General features: G+C 49.1%; 3 protein-coding genes across 4 annotated transcripts in view; all 3 read left to right on the top strand.

Annotated features, from left to right (window-relative positions):
• Positions 1-1,026, top strand: part of otud5a (OTU deubiquitinase 5a) — a 19,158-nt gene extending 18,132 nt beyond the window's left edge. The window contains 1 exon segment of the mRNA XM_070839092.1: positions 1-1,026. This exon segment is cut by the window's left edge and continues 28 nt beyond it. Coding sequence (XP_070695193.1) covers positions 1-115 — 115 coding nt within the window. The 3' untranslated portion in view covers positions 116-1,026.
• Positions 1,027-2,825: 1,799 nt separating this feature from the next.
• On the top strand, positions 2,826-8,285 carry pim2 (Pim-2 proto-oncogene, serine/threonine kinase). The gene is made up of 7 exons (XM_070839926.1): positions 2,826-3,100; positions 4,588-4,688; positions 4,806-4,856; positions 5,800-6,008; positions 6,095-6,264; positions 6,378-6,554; positions 6,643-8,285. Exons 1-7 carry the CDS (start codon positions 3,043-3,045, stop codon positions 6,798-6,800), a joined length of 924 nt encoding a protein of 307 aa, XP_070696027.1. The 5' UTR covers positions 2,826-3,042; the 3' UTR covers positions 6,801-8,285.
• A 970-nt stretch (positions 8,286-9,255) lies between these two features.
• The window catches only part of slc35a2 (solute carrier family 35 member 2), an 8,906-nt gene continuing 661 nt past the window's right edge, over positions 9,256-17,500 (top strand). Inside the window, exons 1-5 of one of the 2 annotated variants that reach the window (XM_070839625.1) lie at positions 9,256-9,550; positions 10,584-10,766; positions 11,238-11,512; positions 11,607-12,199; positions 13,293-13,914. In XM_070839625.1, coding sequence (XP_070695726.1) covers positions 9,487-9,550; positions 10,584-10,766; positions 11,238-11,512; positions 11,607-12,199; positions 13,293-13,344 — 1,167 coding nt within the window. In that variant the 5' untranslated portion in view covers positions 9,256-9,486 and the 3' untranslated portion in view covers positions 13,345-13,914. Of the gene's footprint in view, positions 9,551-10,583; positions 10,767-11,237; positions 11,513-11,606; positions 12,200-13,292; positions 13,915-17,500 lie in introns of those variants that run through there. The other variant, XM_070839626.1, reaches the window with a different exon arrangement.

Raw genomic sequence — 17,500 nt, 5'->3', positions numbered from 1 at the left:
CCTGGCGTCGGTGCTGGCCGTCTCTCAGCAGGAGTACCTGGACAGCATGAAGCACCAGAGCGCCGCCACTGCCGCCATGCATCGAGAGAGAGAGCCGTCGCCCGACAGCAGCTGATAGACGGCCGCCACACACACACACACACACACACACACACACACACACACGATGACCTTTGACCCCCCCCCCTCCACCACCACCATCCTGCCCCCCCCCCTCCAGACCCCAGAAGGAGACCGACCAGGAAAAAATAAAACATCAAAGAAATGAAACACTCGTTTTTTTTCTCCCGACATTTCAACTCATCAGATCATCACTCTCTCATGCTCTCCTTCTCTGCCCCCCCCCCCCCCCCCCCCCCGGTCCTGATGCTGATCTGGGATCATTTCCTGACATCTAAACATCACAGTTTTAATATTTTTATTTCAACAAATCAGATCCTTTGGTTTGTACGAGGCCGTTAGCTCTGTGGCTAACAGGGCCATTGGTTTCAATGAGGAATGCTAATCAGAACAGTCAGCGTCCTACAGGCTACGTTAGCGCGCTCTGTAGCGAGCGAGCTACCACCTGAGGCCTTATTATGTTTTAAAGCTAGCTCTAACTCCGCTAACACGTTAGCTTAGCGGCCAATAGTGAAATCATGTCCCCCGTCATCCTCACGCCTCCCACCGGCGGCCATTTTGTGTCAGCATACATTTACTTTCCATCTTTATCTGAGAAACAAAACGCCAGCACTGACTCCACCGTCTGTCCCTCCTCCTCCTGCTCCTCCTCCTCCTCCTGCCCCCCGCTCCATCCTCCATCATCATCATCATCATCGTCTTCATCATTGGACTTATTTAGCTGCATGTTTAATTGACCACAACCAATATCATCATAGAGAAAAGCGACAAATAAAAAAGGAGAGAAAAACTGAATTGTCATACTTATCCTCTTAACGATTGATTATTGTTGTTATTATTAATATTATAAGTTTGTTTTATTTTATTTTCTTGTTTGGGATGAAAAGATCTTTTTTTTCTTGGAATAAAAAGAGGAAAATGTTTCTGAAAAAAAAAAAGGGTGTTTGGGAGATTTATTTCCTCTCAGCGCACTGAGCACCTCCTCCTCTTCCTCTTTACTCTTCACCACTGTTTCCTTCCTTTCTTCCCTCTTCCTCCTCATTTTACATCCTCTCTTCCTTTCCTGCCTCAGAACTTCTCATTTACTTCTTCCTTCTCTTCTCTCTCTCCCTCTTTCCTTCTCCTTTTCTTCTTTCCTTCCTCTTTTTTAACCAAACTTCACATAAATTCAGAACCAGGTGACGTGAAGAACAAATAATTTGTGGAAATGTGACCGAAGGAGGCAGAAAGACGAAAGTCTCCACAGACGGACGAGTCTTTACAGGAGGAGAAACAAAATGACGCTGTTATTGATACAAAACTACAGAGAGAGACCTGGAAGATCCTTTTGGTTTAACCACAAACAGCACACACACCAGACTACATTCACTAAAACAGGGATTTTAGGGAACAGGACACAGGAGCTGCTGGTCTGCTGCTGCCTCCATCAGTCAGTGTGTTTGTGTTATTGTGTGTTACAAAAATGTTGTGTTGGATCTGTACTGACCATATAAAAACACCAAAGTCACACAGTAACACCAACACACTGACTGATGGAGGCAGCAGCAGAGCAGCAGCTCCTGTGTCCTGTTCTCTAAAATCCCTGTTTTAGTGAATGTAGTCTGGTGTGTGTGCTGTTTGTGGTTAAACCAAAAGGATCTCTGTAGGGATCCTTTCTCTGTAGGGATCCTTTCCATGATGCTGTCACACACTGAGAATAACAAGCTTTAAAGATATTCATGTATATGCCATAACTATAACTATAACACTTTTTAACAAGTCCACTGTGGCTCTCAGCACCCTCTGCTATTTAACACTAATATGTATTTCTGTTCTTTAACGTGCACCAGAGTTTTTATTTTATTTTATTTAACTCACTTTGGTTTTAATCTTTTTATCAATTTATCTGCTTATTTATTGTCTATATAATCTATCTGTCTGTCTGTCTGTCTGTCTGTCTGTCTGTCTCTCTCTATATCTATATCTAGTGTGAAACATGTCTGCCTGCTGCTCTCAGGTCAGCTTGTGGTGACACACTGACCTCAGACAGGAAGTGAAGCAGGTCAGTGTGCTGCAGGAACTTCTTCCTCCTCCTCTTCTTCTTCTTCTCTGCACATCATCTGTTCGAGGAAACCAAACGTTTCCAGTCAGTCAGACTTTTTTTTTACTGTATCCTGCTCAAACCACACCACCCTTCCAACAACAGACCACCCTTCCAACAACAGACCACCCTTCCAACAACAGACCACTCTTCCAACAACAGACCACCCTTCCAACAACACACCACCCTTCCAACAACAGACCACCCTTCCAACAACAGACCACCAGTTAAACAAGATTTAAAAACTGTCTTTTTGTCCATTAAGGTGGTTTCAATAGTTTAAACAGTGTTTGTTGTTTTTTAAGAGCTTCGTAGTAAACAGGTCACTTCCGTGCTGCTCGCGCTCTCTTCACCCGAAACGTGACGTGTGCGCGTGAGCTTGTTTTGGGGAACCGTCGCCATGCTACCCGTCATGAGCGCGCGCGGCTGCGAATTTTACGAATTCCTCCCGCGGGATTTGAATATTCATGAGCGTCAGCGCAGCTCGAATCTGATTGGCTCGACCGTTCAAAACATTGGGCACACGTCTCCGCGCTGATTGGACGGCGAGGCCCCGGGTGGGTGTGGCCAGAGGGAGGGGTATAAATACCAAGCAAAACAGTAACGTAGCGGAGAGCAGCAGGAAGTGTGTCTGCGCTTCACTGGCAGCAGCAGGTCACTTCTGTGGGACTCTGCTTCGCTGAGTTTGGATTTAAAAGCGAAAAGCGGGAAACAGACGGAGAGAAACGGCGGCAGCAGCCGGTTTAACGACGGAAAACGATTTAATAAAGGACCGAAAGGGAGAATTCAACCGACAACAGCATGAAGTTCACCGGCGTCAACTGACCGAACGCCTCCGGAAAATGTTGGAGAAAAGAGGCGCGGAGCTTCACCTGGAGGAGGAGGAGGTCCGAGGGAAAGGTATGAGCAGCGGCGTTTCCTCTCTCTGCCTTCAGGTGCTTTCATGTGAGGTGAAGCAGGTGATCAGCTTTCAGTTTGGCGCCCTCCGCTACAGACCAGATCACATTCAAAAAACTGCCAATTTAAGCGTCGGCACTAACGTCCGTAACCAGCTGTTTCCATGGTGACCGAGTTCTTCTTTAACGACAGTTTAACGTCTTTAAAAAGCAAAATATGGTAAAAGAGAGAAACTGGAGTCTGCTGTTAAAACAAGTTTGTTTCTCATCAACTTTAGTTCTGAGTCACTACACACACACACACACACACAGAGTCACTACACACACACACACTGACACACACACAGAATCACTACACACACACACACTGACACACACACAGAATCACTACACACACACACACACACACACACACAGTCACTACACACACACTGACACACACACAGATTCACTACACACACACACACTGACACACACACAGAATCACTACACACACACACACACACACACACACACAGTCACTACACACACACTGACACACACACACACACACACACACACACACTGATCATGCTGGTCTTCTTTGCTCTGCTGGTGGAGGAACTTAACAAACGTCACTGACTCCTGCAGACAAACAGCAGAAACTGGTCATGTGACCCAAACCGTGTCTGTTTCCCCTCTGGAGGAGGCAGCAGCTTCCCAGAGCTTTTAACCACATCTGACTGACTTCATCAGCTCAAACAGAGCCTGAGACTAATCTGATTACATGGAAACAATAAACCATCGTCTGAGTAGTTCAGCTCACTTAGATACAGAAATAAATCAGGTTAGTCTGTCATAGTGTGACTGTGTGTGTGTGACTGTGTGTGTGACTGTGTGTGTGTGACTGTGTGTGTGTGTGACTGTGTGACTGTGTGTGTGTGACTGTGTGTGTGTGACTGTGTGTGACTGTGTGACTGTGTGTGACTGTGTGACTGTGTGTGTGTGACTGTGTGTGACTGTGTGACTGTGTGTGACTGTGTGTGTGACTGTGTGTGTGACTGTGTGTGTGACTGTGTGTGACTGTGTGACTGTGTGTGACTGTGTGACTGTGTGTGTGACTGTGTGTGTGTGACTGTGTGTGACTGTGTGACTGTGTGACTGTGTGTGACTGTGTGTGTGTGACTGTGTGTGACTGTGTGACTGTGTGTGACTGTGTGTGTGTGACTGTGTGTGTGTGTGTGACTGTGTGTGTGTGACTGTGTGTGTGACTGTGTGTGTGTGTGTGACTGTGTGTGTGTGACTGTGTGTGTGTGTGTGACTGTGTGTGTGTGACTGTGTGTGTGACTGTGTGTGACTGTGTGTGAGTGTGTATGACTGTGTGTGTGTGTGTGACTGTGTGTGTGACTGTGTGTGACTGTGTGTGAGTGTGTATGACTGTGTGTGTGTGTGTGACTGTGTGACTGTGTGTGTGTAGTGACTCTCTCTCTCTCTCTCTCTCTCCCCCCTCAGTGAAGCAGTCGTTCTTCTCTCAGTACCGTTGTGGTTCTCTGCTCGGCAGCGGCGGCTTCGGCTCGGTGTTTTCAGGCCAGAGGCTCTCCGATGGACTGCAGGTGAGCCGTCACACCTTCACCCCCCCACACACACACCTGTCAGCCACCTTAGGGTTAGTGTGGTCATGAGGTGTTTGGATTCACCTGATCAACACCGTGTGTCCTCTGTCCGTCCAGGTGGCCGTCAAACAGATCTGCAGGAACCGAGTTCAGCAGTGGGCTCGACTGGTGAGTCACCCCCCCCTCACTGACCCCCCCCTCACTGACACAGGAGACGTGTAGAACGGGAATCATATCTATAATCAATAATAATAATAATCAATAATCCAGACCGTTAGTTGTCCGATCAGCTGACACACCTCAGCTCGGCTCCGCCCCCTGCTGGACTGACGGGGGAATGTCAGCCCTGGGTGGGGGCTGCCCCCCCAGTTCCCACAGAAACCAACCTGTGATGTCACGGTTCAGTTCATGACGCTGTGGGGCCCCCCCATGACAGACTGGTTTATTATTCATCAGCTTTAACTGGGAATCCCCCCCCCACTACAAACACCTGCAGACAGTGACTCAGGGCAGGAAAACCCACAGGAGCTTCTGATGAACCACAGAAATCACCTTCGTCAGGAAACACGTGTTCTTTAGCGTGTTCTCACGTCTCCTGCTTCATATCATACAAACAACTTTATTCACAACTTTACTTTATACAGCTGGAACCTTTTTTATTATTTACTGAATACATTCATCATGGAAAGGATCCCTACAGAGAGAGACCTGGAAGATCCTTTTGGTTTAACCACAAACAGCACACACACCAGACTACATTCACTAAAACAGGGATTTTAGAGAACAGGACACAGGAGCTGCTGCTCTGCTGCTGCCTCCATCAGGTAGTGTGTTTGTGTTGTTGTGTGTTACACACACATTGTGTTGGAGCTGAATTAACCCTTTAAAACACCAAAGTCACACAGTAACACACACACACACACACACACACACACACACACACACTACCTGATGGAGGCAGCAGCAGAGCAGCAGCTCCTGTGTCCTGTTCTCTGAAATCCCTGTTTTAGTGAATGTAGTCTGGTGTGTGTGCTGTTTGTGGTTAAACACTTAAAATGTGTAGAAGCACAGTGAGGATGTTTGCTCATATTTGTGATCTGCCCCCCCCCAGCCCGATGAGCTTGGCCCCGTTCCCATGGAGATCGCTCTGCTGCAGCGGTTGTCAGAGGTCGGGGGTCATGGCGGCGTCGTCCGCCTGCTGGACTGGTTCGAGGTGGAGGAGCAGGGCTTCCTGTTGGTGCTGGAGCGACCGCCGCAGTGTCAGGATCTGTTCGACTTCATCACGGAGAGAGGAGCGCTCCCTGAACGCCTCGCACTCAGGTGACACCCCCCCCCAGGACACCGCCCTCTGCTTCATGTCGTTTGATCTGCTTGGTGCTAACGCTAACGCTCTCCCACCCTCTCAGGTTCTTCCGTCAGATCGTGGAGGCGCTGCTCTTCGTCCACGCTCACGGCGTCGTGCACCGGGACATCAAGGACGAGAACATCGTGGTCGACACGAGGACGCTCGACGTCAAGATCGTCGACTTCGGGTCAGGAGCTCGACTCAAAGAGACGGCGTACGGCGAGTTCGAAGGTACTGAGGTCAAACCTGCCGCCGTCTGTCTCCACCAAGTCCTGATGACATCCTGTGGGCATGATCTGATCTCTCCTCCTCCTCTTCCTCCTCCTCTTCCTTCTCCTCCCCAGGGACACGTGTCTACAGCCCCCCTGAGTGGATCCAGTCTCAGTCCTATGACGCCGTCCCCCTCACCGTCTGGTCTCTGGGCGTCCTGCTCTTCGACATGGTGTGCGGCGACATCCCGTTTGAGCGCGACGAGGAGATCATCAAAGCCACGCCCATCTTCACCAGACGGGTCTCTAAAGGTGAGCGGAGGCCCCGCCCCCTGTGAATCTGATTGGCTTATGAGAAGTGTGTCATGTTTAAGCACGACACCCCGTTTGTTCCTCCCAGAATGCCAGTCTCTGATCCGCTGGTGCCTGTCGTACCGTCCGGAGGAGCGTCCGTCACTGGAGGAGATCCTGTCTCACCCCTGGATGGAGGGAGGGGAGGGGGAGGAAGGAGGAGACCTGCAGGAGGACCACAGCTCTCTGCCCGGCCAGTCCCTGTAACCCGACCCCCCCCCCCCCCCCCCCCTGGACGACAGTCACAATAAACGCCACGCTGACCCCGCCCTCAACAGACTCACTCACACTGGATCCATCATGGGGGGGTATTTATGACGCAGCAGGTGTCTGATTGGTCAGGAGGACTTCCTGTTTGGTTATTTATTGAGCTGAGTATTTATTTGGTTTTGACGGAGCGAGTTGGATCTTATTGTTTTATCTGAAACACTCGGCCGTCCTGGAGGATCTAATCAGATCTGCTGCACCTGCAGGTCTCATCGCTGTGACTTTTACTTTGGAGCTGAACTGAACCTTTAAAACACCAAACACACACTACCTGATGGAGGCAGCAGCAGAGCAGCAGCTCCTGTGTCCTGTTCTCTAAAATCCCTGTTTTAGTGAATGTAGTCTGGTGTGTGTGCTGTTTGTGGTTAAACCAAAAGGATCTTCCAGGTCTCTCTCTGTAGGATCTCTTCAGAGCCTCCATTCACAAAAACAGTGATTTTAGCTCAGGTGTCTGTCTAGTTGTGACTTTGGTGTTTTAGAGGTTAGTTTTTAATCCAAATGAACCTTTAAAGCACCAAAGTCACAGTGAGACAGACAGACAGACTGACAGAGGCAGCAGCTCCTGTGTCCTGTCAGCTAAAATTAGTGTTTTTGTGAATGGAGTCTGGTGTGTTCGCTGTGAAACCCTCCAGGAAGTGATGTCAGACCTCAGGTCAGTTTTTCAACTCTGAGGTCAAACTGACGTCACGACTAAAACAGGAAGGCGAGTCCGTCTGGACGTTAACGCCTGAACGAAGGTGTTTCCGTTTCCTGTGCGACTTCAGATCTGATTCGGTTTCAGTTGGAAACGGGTGAATCTGGTTTGGTGACCAGCGTCCTGGCGGCGTGATGTCACTGTAAATACTTGTGTATTATTGGCTGGTTTCCTGGTCGAAGTGGCTCGTTGGTCACTTGTTTCTGTTTATTTACATTAAATAAGAATTTATGGATCGAAAGAAGACAAAGATCCGACGTTTGAATAAAACCGTTCAGTCGCTCAGTCACATGTCTGTTACCCAGAATTCATAGTTCACATGAACCTTTAATGGCACCAGGATGTTCTAGCTCTTCTCCGTGCACACGTTTTTTATGAATGTTTAAAACAACATTTAACTTTATTTAACTTTTCTAAACATTTGAGAAGCCGAACAAACAAAAGTAGAACTGAAAAGTTTCTGTGGCCAAAAAAGTGGAATCACATTAAAAATGACACTGAATTGATTTAATGTTGTTCGTTGGTCTTGATGATGTGGAATCTATTTATTTTACACGATTTAATCAAAATATTGTTTATTCATTTAGATCTGTTTCATGTGACGCAGCTCTTTTATTTTACATGACTGTTTTTAGAGATCATTTCTGTCCCCACGAACACGTGTGGATCCCCAGGTTGTCGTTAAACTGCTGTTTCTCAGATTAAAACTCAACTTTGATTCTCTGCACGAACCAGAAGTTTCATTTTTCTCACTTCAGCAGCAACATTTTCAAAATAAAAGCTCACGCAAACTGTCAACACGTCTGGATTAGTGACGTTTTCACTGCAGATGCTCCTGATGACGTCACTTTAATCACATGAGAGCCAGTAGAACTCCTGCTGTCACTAATATTAAGATGTTCACATATTTATACATTTATCTTCATCTCTGATGTAACAAATCAATAAATCAGCTCAATCAGACCTTCAGCTGTCAACCAGCAGGCGGCGCTGAACGCTCCCCACATCAGACAGGTGAGGTCTTCTCCCAGCAGCCAATAGGATCCCTCCGTGTTCCACCTGGAGGAGAACAAGGAAGTGATTGTTCAGAGGTGGATCAGAGAGTAAGACGTCTCACTCTGATAGAAAAACACAAGCAGCTGTTTCCTCCACATTTCTGAGTCACTGGCTTCTGTCACACTGAGTCTAAACTTGGTTTAGACTGTTTGCTGTTCTGAACTTTTACAACAAATCATTTTACTGTTATTAAGATATTTTTGAAAATATTGTGGCATGCCGTGATTATTTCAGGTACAAACCCAGTGCACTGCATCAGACGTCCAGTTACACTTTTGTGCATCTATGTTTTTAAAAATTAAACATAATTTAAAAACAATGACAAATGCATCAAGAAAAAGTGAAGGAAGAATTAATCACCTAATCAACTCAATAAGTCATGATGTTTTATTATCAATGAGTCTCATGAGGTTTAACTAAAACACGTTACGCCTCAGTTTAATTACAGGTCACTTAGTTCTGTAATAACTGTGTAATAAACTTTATTTATCAGTTTAATATTCTGATCTTGTGTTGTGTCACAGCTCAGTAACCCGGAAGTACCGTGTGTTTCCATCAGAGTGATGCCTCCTGTCAGTCACGTAGTCCTATCTCTGCAGCTGTAGTTCCTTCACTTCCTGGACTCCTCCGGTCCTCACAGGCTGCTTCCACCCCGGTGGTCCCGCTGCTTCTCCGCAGGCTCCTCTCCCCTCAGCCCCGGTCTGATCCCGCTCCCACGGGCCGCCGCCTCCCGCTTTAACCCGCCTAACGAGCCGGGGGTCGGTGATACGGTCGGATCCAAACTGCCTGCCGGGGCTAGCTGGAGGCTAGCGGGGTTCTTAGCCGAGCAGGCAGCGGGGTGAAGGCTCGGTCCGGACGGCGGGCAGAACGAGCAGCATGGCCGGAGGGAGCCACAGCCAGGCGGCGGAGGAGAGAGCGGCGAGCCGCGGTCAGAGTGAAGGTTGGTGTCCCCGGGAGGGAGGACCGAGAGCCGGGGCGTCAGTTCACCTCAGACGCCCCACAGGGCTGCTGAACCCGGGCAGCTGCTCAGTGAGAGACGCGGAGCCGCAGAAATAATTAATTTAATCTTATTTTAGATTTAATTTAAAATAAAAACACAAAGTTTCTGTGTTGTCAGGGTGACGGAGGCTAGCTAACCAGTGGCTAAGCTAACTAGCGGCTAAGCTAACCAAACTTGGCTGACTTAATGAGGGTTAATATGCACAGACACCAACAAGAGAAGTAAACTAGTATTCTAACTACATCATGTCGATGGTGTTAAATGTTTTCCCAGTGGTTAAATAAGTTAAGCTAGTGATCTGTAATAAACTGGATAACTAGCTGTTAGCATGCCAGCTGAGCTGCAGGTTAACGCACAAGGCTAGGCTAACAGCACCAGACATGAGTGTTTACGAGCCTCAAACTAGTTGCTGTGCAGCTAACTGACCCCCAGTGTTGGTTAGTGTAGCTGGTTAGTGTAGCTGGTTAGTGTAGCTGGTTAGTGTAGCTGGTTAACTCCGCAGAGGCTGAAGCTAAAACAGCGATAAACAGGCTCATTGTTGGGGAGCAGAGCAGGTGTGTTAGCGGGGGCAGCTGGTGACGTGGAGGTTTGGTTCAGGTGTGTTCGTGGACAGGACACACTCACACACACACACACACACACACACACACACACACACACACACACACACACACACGCCCTCTGGCTGTATCTTCAGGTTTGTCCACATTCATCCAGCAGCTCTTCAGAGGTGTTTACATTTACAATGTAAACACCTCTGTTAGGACCTGACTAATACCTGGAACAGTCACTACTGCCCCTTTAGGTTCTGATGCCATGACAACGTTGTTCACTGCTCCAGTAAATAGTGTCTGTGTGTGTCTGTGTGTGTGTGTGTGTGTGTGTGTGTGTGTGTGTCTGTGTGTGTGTCTGTGTGTGTGTGTGTGTGTGTGTGTGTGTGTGTGTGTGTGTGTGTGTGTGTGTGTCCCTGCAGCCAACCGCAGGCTGAAGTACATCAGTCTGGCCGTGCTGGTCGTCCAGAACGCCTCGCTCATCCTCAGCATCCGGTACGTCCGCACGTTGCCGGGCGACCGCTTCTTTGCGACGTCGGCCGTGGTGATGGCGGAGGTGCTGAAGGTCCTGACGTGTCTCCTCATCATCCTCCTGCAGAAGAGATGTAAGTGCAGCTGAGCTCAGTCACACAGGAGGCAGTTTAACTCTGTAACTCTAGTGAAAGGAGACCTGGGGCAGAACGGAGGCGTCACCAGGTCCCACCAGGTCCCACCAGGTCCCACCAGGTCCCACCAGGTCCCACCAGAGCAGCTCTTCACCGGGGAAACAGCCCCCCTCCACAGCATCACTCTGAAACAGCTTAAACTAACTAAGAGATGCTTTGTAGTCGCCCTGATAGAAGCTAACGCTACATGCTAACGCTACATGCTCATGTGTGAGAACTGCCCCCTGTCTTTGCTGAGCCTGTGTTAGCGTAGCTTCTTTCAGGGCGTTTGGTGAGCGTAGCTTTAGCATGCTGCTAATGTGTTGGTGGGAGGGGCCCGCTCTGGCCCGCGGGAGCCGACCAATCAGAGCAGACTGGACCGCTGACATCAGGAGGGACTTGAGAGTAAACCCCACCTCTGTGTCTGTGCAGGTAGCGTGAAGCAGACGGCGTCGTTCCTGCTGGACGCCGTCGTGCTTCAGTACAAAGACACTCTGAAGCTGGCCGTCCCCTCCCTCATCTACACGCTGCAGAACAACCTGCAGTACATCGCCATCTCCAACCTGCCCGCCGCCACCTTCCAGGTGACGTACCAGCTGAAGATCCTGACCACGGCCCTGTTCAGCGTCCTGATGCTCAGGAAGTCTCTGTCCAGAGTTCAGTGGGTCTCTCTGCTGCTGCTGTTTGCCGGAGTCGCCATCGTACAGGTAACGCTCACCTGCCCCCCCCCGCAGCATCGGTCTGTACGGTCACCGCGGTTACGGTTCTCGTTGATTGGTGAATATTGTTTCGTCGTCTCAGGTGCAGCAGGAAGGGAAGAAGGAGGCGTCCCTGTCGGACGGCGCCAACCAGAACTACACGGTGGGCTTGGTTGCCGTGGTGATCAGCTGCCTGTCGTCGGGGTTTGCCGGCGTCTACTTTGAGAAGATCCTGAAGGGGAGCTCTGCGTCGGTCTGGGTGAGGAACGTGCAGCTGGGCGTCTTCGGCACGGCGCTCGGCATGCTGGGACTGTGGTGGAACGACGGCGCCGCCATCGCCGAGCGCGGCTTCCTGTTCGGCTACACGGGCATGGTGTGGTGCGTCATCTTCAACCAGGCGTTCGGCGGGCTGCTGGTGGCCGTGGTGGTGAAGTACGCCGACAACATCCTGAAGGGTTTCGCCACCTCCTTCTCCATCATCGTCTCCACGGTGATGTCCATCTACCTGTTCGGCTTCCACGTGGACCCGCTCTTCACGGCGGGGGCGGGGCTCGTTATCGGCGCCGTCTACATGTACAGCCTCCCCAAGGCGGCCGGCGGATCGTCGTCCCCGAGCTCCTCCTCGTCTTCCTCGGCGTCTTCAGCGTCGCCGAGGACGACGGACGGAGGCGCAGAGATGGAGGCGTTTCTGCCAAAGTCAGTGCTGGTGAAGTGATTCCCTCCCTCTGCCTGTCTGCCTGCCTGTCTCTCTCTCTGTTTGCCTGTCTCTCTCTCTGTCTCTCTCTCTCTCTGCCTGTCTCTCTGTCTCTCTCTCTCTGTCTCTCTCTCTGCCTGTCTCTCTCTCTCTCTCTCTCTCTGCCTGTCTCTCTCTCTCTGTCTCTCTCTCTGCCTGTCTCTCTGTCTCTCTCTCTCTGTCTCTCTCTCTGCCTGTCTCTCTCTCTCTGTCTCTCTCTCTGCCTGTCTCTGTCTCTCTCTCTCTGTCTCTCTCTCTCTGCCTGTCTCTCTCTCTCTGTCTCTCTCTCTGCCTGTCTCTGTCTCTCTCTCTGCCTGTCTCTCTCTCTCTCTCTCTCTGCCTGTCTCTCTCTCTGCCTGTCTCTGTCTCTCTCTCTCTGTCTCTCTCTCTCTGCCTGTCTCTCTCTCTCTGTCTCTCTCTCTGCCTGTCTCTCTCTCTCTGTCTCTCTCTCTCTGCCTGTCTCTCTCTCTCTGTCTCTCTCTCTGCCTGTCTCTCTCTGTCTCTCTCTCTCTGTCTCTCTCTCTCTGCCTGTCTCTCTCTCTCTCTCTCTCTCTCTGCCTGTCTCTCTCTCTCTGCCTGTCTCTCTCTCTGTGGTGTCTCCTGGTGCTCACTTCCTGTCTGCTCCTGGTCGGAGGTCAAACTAAACAACAGAATCACTGGGATTGTTTTGCTGCTCTCTGACTCCCCCTCTGACTCCCCCCTGTTTAACCTCTCCTCACCCTGTGCTGACCTCCTCTTGCAGACCCCCCCCCTAATATCTGTGACTGGAGAGAAGGAGCAGTTTCCTCCTCCTTATAAAACTTGTGTCTTCCTTTGACTCCTGAACTAAGAACACCTCCTCTTCCTCCTCCTGTGACGAAGAGGAGAGCAGAGACTCACTCCTCTTCTCCTCTGCTGCAGCTCTGCTCCTTTCCTCTCGGAGGAGGAGGAGAACAGGAAGGAGAGCAGCTCTCCTAACGTCTGGATGTAACTCTCCTCCTCCTCCTCCTCCTCCTCCTCCTCCTCCTCCTCCCTCCTGAACACTAACCTCTCCTCTCTCCTCCCCCTCCACCTCAGAGCTCAGGGAGGCGTCACGCCTCCTCCTGTCGTCGTTCTCTCCTCACACTAACTGCTCAAAGCACAAGAGGAGGAGGAGGAGGAGGAGGAGGAGCAGCAGGAGCGTCTCTCTGCCTTAAAACTGACTGATGAGAAGAGGAAGAAGCCTTATGCTGAGAATAGATAATATATTGATGATTGATTATTGATTACTGTGGTGTGCTGGAGGAGAATCTGCAGGCTGATCAAATGTGTCACTGTGCAGCGCTCACACGCCTGAGGGGACCTGATCGATCCTGAAGAGACCGATCCATCTCTCTATCGATCCATCCCTCTATCGATCCATCCCTCTATCGATCCATCCCTCTATCGATCCATCTCTCTATTGATCCATCTCTCTATCGGCGATCAATCTCTCCGTCATCGATCGATCGTGGTCTTTGCCACCACGTCAGCGCTGATCGGACGTCCACATGAAACGAGGTGAAGTTTCCCTTTAAGTCGGCCTGTGGACCAAAAGATCAATACAGGAACCATGTGGTGAAGATCGATCGGTCAACGTCGTCTGTGTGGCGTTCAGGCTGCGTCCGGGCCGTCGGCGCTCCAGACCGCCGCTGGAACACCACACAGACGAGTCTCCTCAGCAGAGGAGGAGGGAGGAGGAGGGAGGAGGAGGGAGGAGATGGCAGGAGGTGGGAGGAGGAGGGAGGAGATGGCAGGAGGAGGGAGGAGGAGGGAGGAGGTGGGAGGAGGAGGGAGGAGATGGCAGGAGGAGGGAGGAGGAGGGAGGAGGTGGGAGGAGGAGGGAGGAGGAGGGAGGAGATGGCAGGAGGAGGGAGGAGGAGGGAGGAGGTCCTCTGTGGTGGTGTTGAGCAGCACAGTGAAGCGTCATGGCGTCGTCCCTGCTGAGAGAAGCTGTGTGTTCGGTGCCTTTCCTCACCTGGACAGAAGCCATATGTGTCGGTGCAGGAGCTCCTTCAGAGCAGCTGCAGGTGTGACGGGGGGGCTGGAGGGGGGTGGAGGGGGCTGGAGGGGGGCTGGGGGGGGCTGAGGGGGGCTGGAGGGGGCTGGGGGGGGCTGGAGGGGGGTGCTCGCTGATCGGAGCACTTTTTAAATGAATGAATCATACAGTCGGTCCTGAATGTGTCTCTGTGGTCGTCGGTCCACTTCAGGAGGAACCTTCTCGCTCTTTGTCTCCGGTTCGTTCTGGTTCGTCTCGTTAGAGAGAAACTGTGTCGTTTCTCTTCACTGTGACGTGAAGAAGAGAAGAACTACAGACGGCTGCTGGTTCGTCTTCTGTTAAACGTCGGAGCCGAATCATTTTGGTTTGATCAGAAACATGAAGGCGTCTAAAGCTTCTCTCCTGGTTTGACTGAGGCTGAATGATTCCTACAAACACGTCAGGTGTTTGTTGCTCCGACGGATCCGTCGGTCGCTGAACTCTTCAGGTCGAGCTGGAGACAAACACGTTTCATTTCTTCCAAAGTGCAAAAGGAAAATCAGTTTTTCAGTTTGGAAGGAGGTCAAAGTGTGAGCGGAGAAGAAAAAGAAGAGCTTCAGTTTAATTGAGCTCATTTCTGTTTGAAGCAGCGTTCGTTCATCTAGCGGCTGTTTTTATTTAAAGTGGCAGCGAGAGGAAGCGGCGGGTCGCTCCAGCGTTTAGCCACGGCCCGTCAGAGCTGACCGTCTGTTGTAATACGCCTTTAAACTGTCGGTGAGATTTTAGCATCGCTTGGTTACCGTGACGACACGACCCACGTTTAGTACGGAAGCTGAGAGCGGCCATTTTCTCCTTTCTCCTGTTCTCTCGATCAACGAGTCTGAGACCTCAGGACTTTAATATCCTAATTAATAATCAATAATCATCTCGTCGTATCGAAACGACTTTTTGGATTTATTCAGTTTTTCATGTTACAGGAAGAATTATAACACGATCATATTCATCCTGTGATTACAGGTTAAAAACTACCTGATGGTCTGAAGCATCACCAGATTAACAATCAGATTAATCACCAGATTAACAGTCAGATTAATCACCAGATTAACAATCAGATTAATCACCAGATTAACAGTCAGATTAACAATCATATTAATCACCAGATTAATCACCAGATTAACAGTCAGATTAATCACCAGATTAACAATCAGATTAATCACCAGATTAACAGTCAGATTAACAATCAGATTAATCACCAGATTAACAGTCAGATTAACAATCATATTAATCACCAGATTAATCACCAGATTAACAGTCAGATTAATCACCAGATTAACAATCAGATTAATCACCAGATTAACAGTCAGATTAACAATCATATTAATCACCAGATTAATCACCAGATTAACAGTCAGATTAATCACCAGATTAACAATCAGATTAATCACCAGATTAACAGTCAGATTAACAATCAGATTAATCACCAGATTAACAGTCAGATTAACAATCATATTAATCACCAGATTAATCACCAGATTAACAGTCAGATTAATCACCAGATTAACAATCAGATTAATCACCAGATTAACAGTCAGATTAATCACCAGATTAGGCTACATGGAAACACTTCTACCAAAACAAATGAGTGACTTTAAGTTTAGTAAACTCGTCCTCGTCGAGTTGAGGAGACGACAACATGACAGGAGATTATCTGGTTAATCTGGAGATAAAACGTTCCCAGTAGGAACATTTATCAGACGGAGAAATAGAAATATCTTGGTTCTGAAGGAAAAGTGAAGAATCTGGTGGTAACAGGATAAAAATGTCCAGAACTCACGGTGTTAACGTCTCGTTAATCTGAAGACGTGACCACAGCTTTACTGAAAACGTTTGATAGTAAAATGATCTGTTAAGAAAACAAAGATCTCTCTCTGGATGATCATTGTTTTTCTAATCTCTACTAAAGAACCTTCCTTAGAAGTGTTTTCTGTTTTATCAGGATCAGAGATGATCGTAGATTTATCAAAGTGTTTGTCAGGCCGAGCGTCGTTTCCTCTGAGATCGATCGATCGTCCTGTGATCCCATAAACCTTTTCAGTATCTTTGTACGTCCAGATATTAAAATCTGACCTTTTGTTTTCTCATCTTTATTCCAGCCTCTCAGAAGAGCTCTTATTTCCTGAGGTCATGAACTCAACACGTCTCGATAACACGATCATTAGAAACAACCGTTTGGCCGCTCTCAGCTTCCGTAGGACGCCGTTTGTCATTTGATCCAGAAGTAAAACTGAAAAAGACGAGAAGTTTAGTTTCCGATGAGTTTCGTTGTTTTTCCGACAATAACTTGAAACTAAAAGTGAACAAACTCAGTTTCAGCCTGTCGGTTGGTAAACGGGACGTTTGTTCGTCTGGAGCGCCGCCTGCTGGCACCTTTAAGATCCTGTAAAACTCTGCAGATCCTTCAGGATCACTTCGGTCCGATCACATCCTGAAGGATTAGCTTGTCCTCATTGGACGCTCCGGCAGAGAGCCGGCCAATAGGATCGCTCAGAAGTCTCACAGGATCATTTGAACTTCCTCTTCCTGTTTGTTTGGTTTCATCTGATCTGTTCGTTTGCACTTGATTGATTGATTGATTGATTGATTGTTGTATTGATGCCTCTGAATTTGTACATACTTCTTTTGGTAAAGTTTTATATAAACAAGGACGTGGACTCAAAAACTCTGGAGTTTGTCTTAATTTGGAGGAAAACGACAGAATGAAAGCTGTCAGAGAACAAATGTTAGAAATATTAGAGAAGAAGAAGAGACGTTGGGAATTCACACTATTTTCAGAATGTATGATTTAAATCTCAGATTCCAGGTGTTTTGTCCCTGAACATCAGCCCCCCTGTAACCCCCCCCCCCGTAGCCCTGAGGTGTTTGCCTCCCCTGAGCTCGTCTTCTCAGGCGCAGCTGTCTGACGCCCAACGAGCTCCATGAATCAGATCTCCCTTCTAACCTTCAAACTAACCGTCTGATTTCTGAGCCGTTGGGACGAAGACGAGCCGATCAGATGAAACTCGTCTCGTCTGAAGCCGGAGAACAAGGGTGGCACCAAAACACCGGACTGCTCCTTTAACTTTGATCCTGTTTTTCATTTTGCCGAAACATTTTTACACAGGAAGTTAAACGGCGGCTTTATGAAACCGTCCGGTCAGGTGGTGCCCCCCCCCCCCCCCCCCCCTTCAGGAGAGCAGCAGTCTGTTCAAAGTGACCAAAGTGAATATTGGAGGCAGTTTTAGAAAACTGA

This window comes from Pempheris klunzingeri, chromosome 11, assembly GCF_042242105.1.
Source record: "Pempheris klunzingeri isolate RE-2024b chromosome 11, fPemKlu1.hap1, whole genome shotgun sequence".
NCBI lineage: Eukaryota > Metazoa > Chordata > Actinopteri > Acropomatiformes > Pempheridae > Pempheris > Pempheris klunzingeri.
Note: the sequence above shows the minus strand (reverse complement) of the source record. Positions and strands in the feature narration are given on the sequence as shown.

What these genes read in the sequence shown, in the direction of transcription:
- pim2 (XM_070839926.1), top strand. Translation starts at nt 3,043, where the DNA reads ATGTTGGAGAAAAGAGGCGCGGAGCTTCACCTGGAGGAGGAGGAGGTC. An exon ending in GGAGGAGGTCCGAGGGAAAG is followed by an intron (nt 3,101 to 4,587) that starts GTATGAGCAGCG and finishes CTCCCCCCTCAG; the next exon opens with TGAAGCAGTCGTTCTTCTCT. An exon ending in TTCAGCAGTGGGCTCGACTG is followed by an intron (nt 4,857 to 5,799) that starts GTGAGTCACCCC and finishes GCCCCCCCCCAG; the next exon opens with CCCGATGAGCTTGGCCCCGT.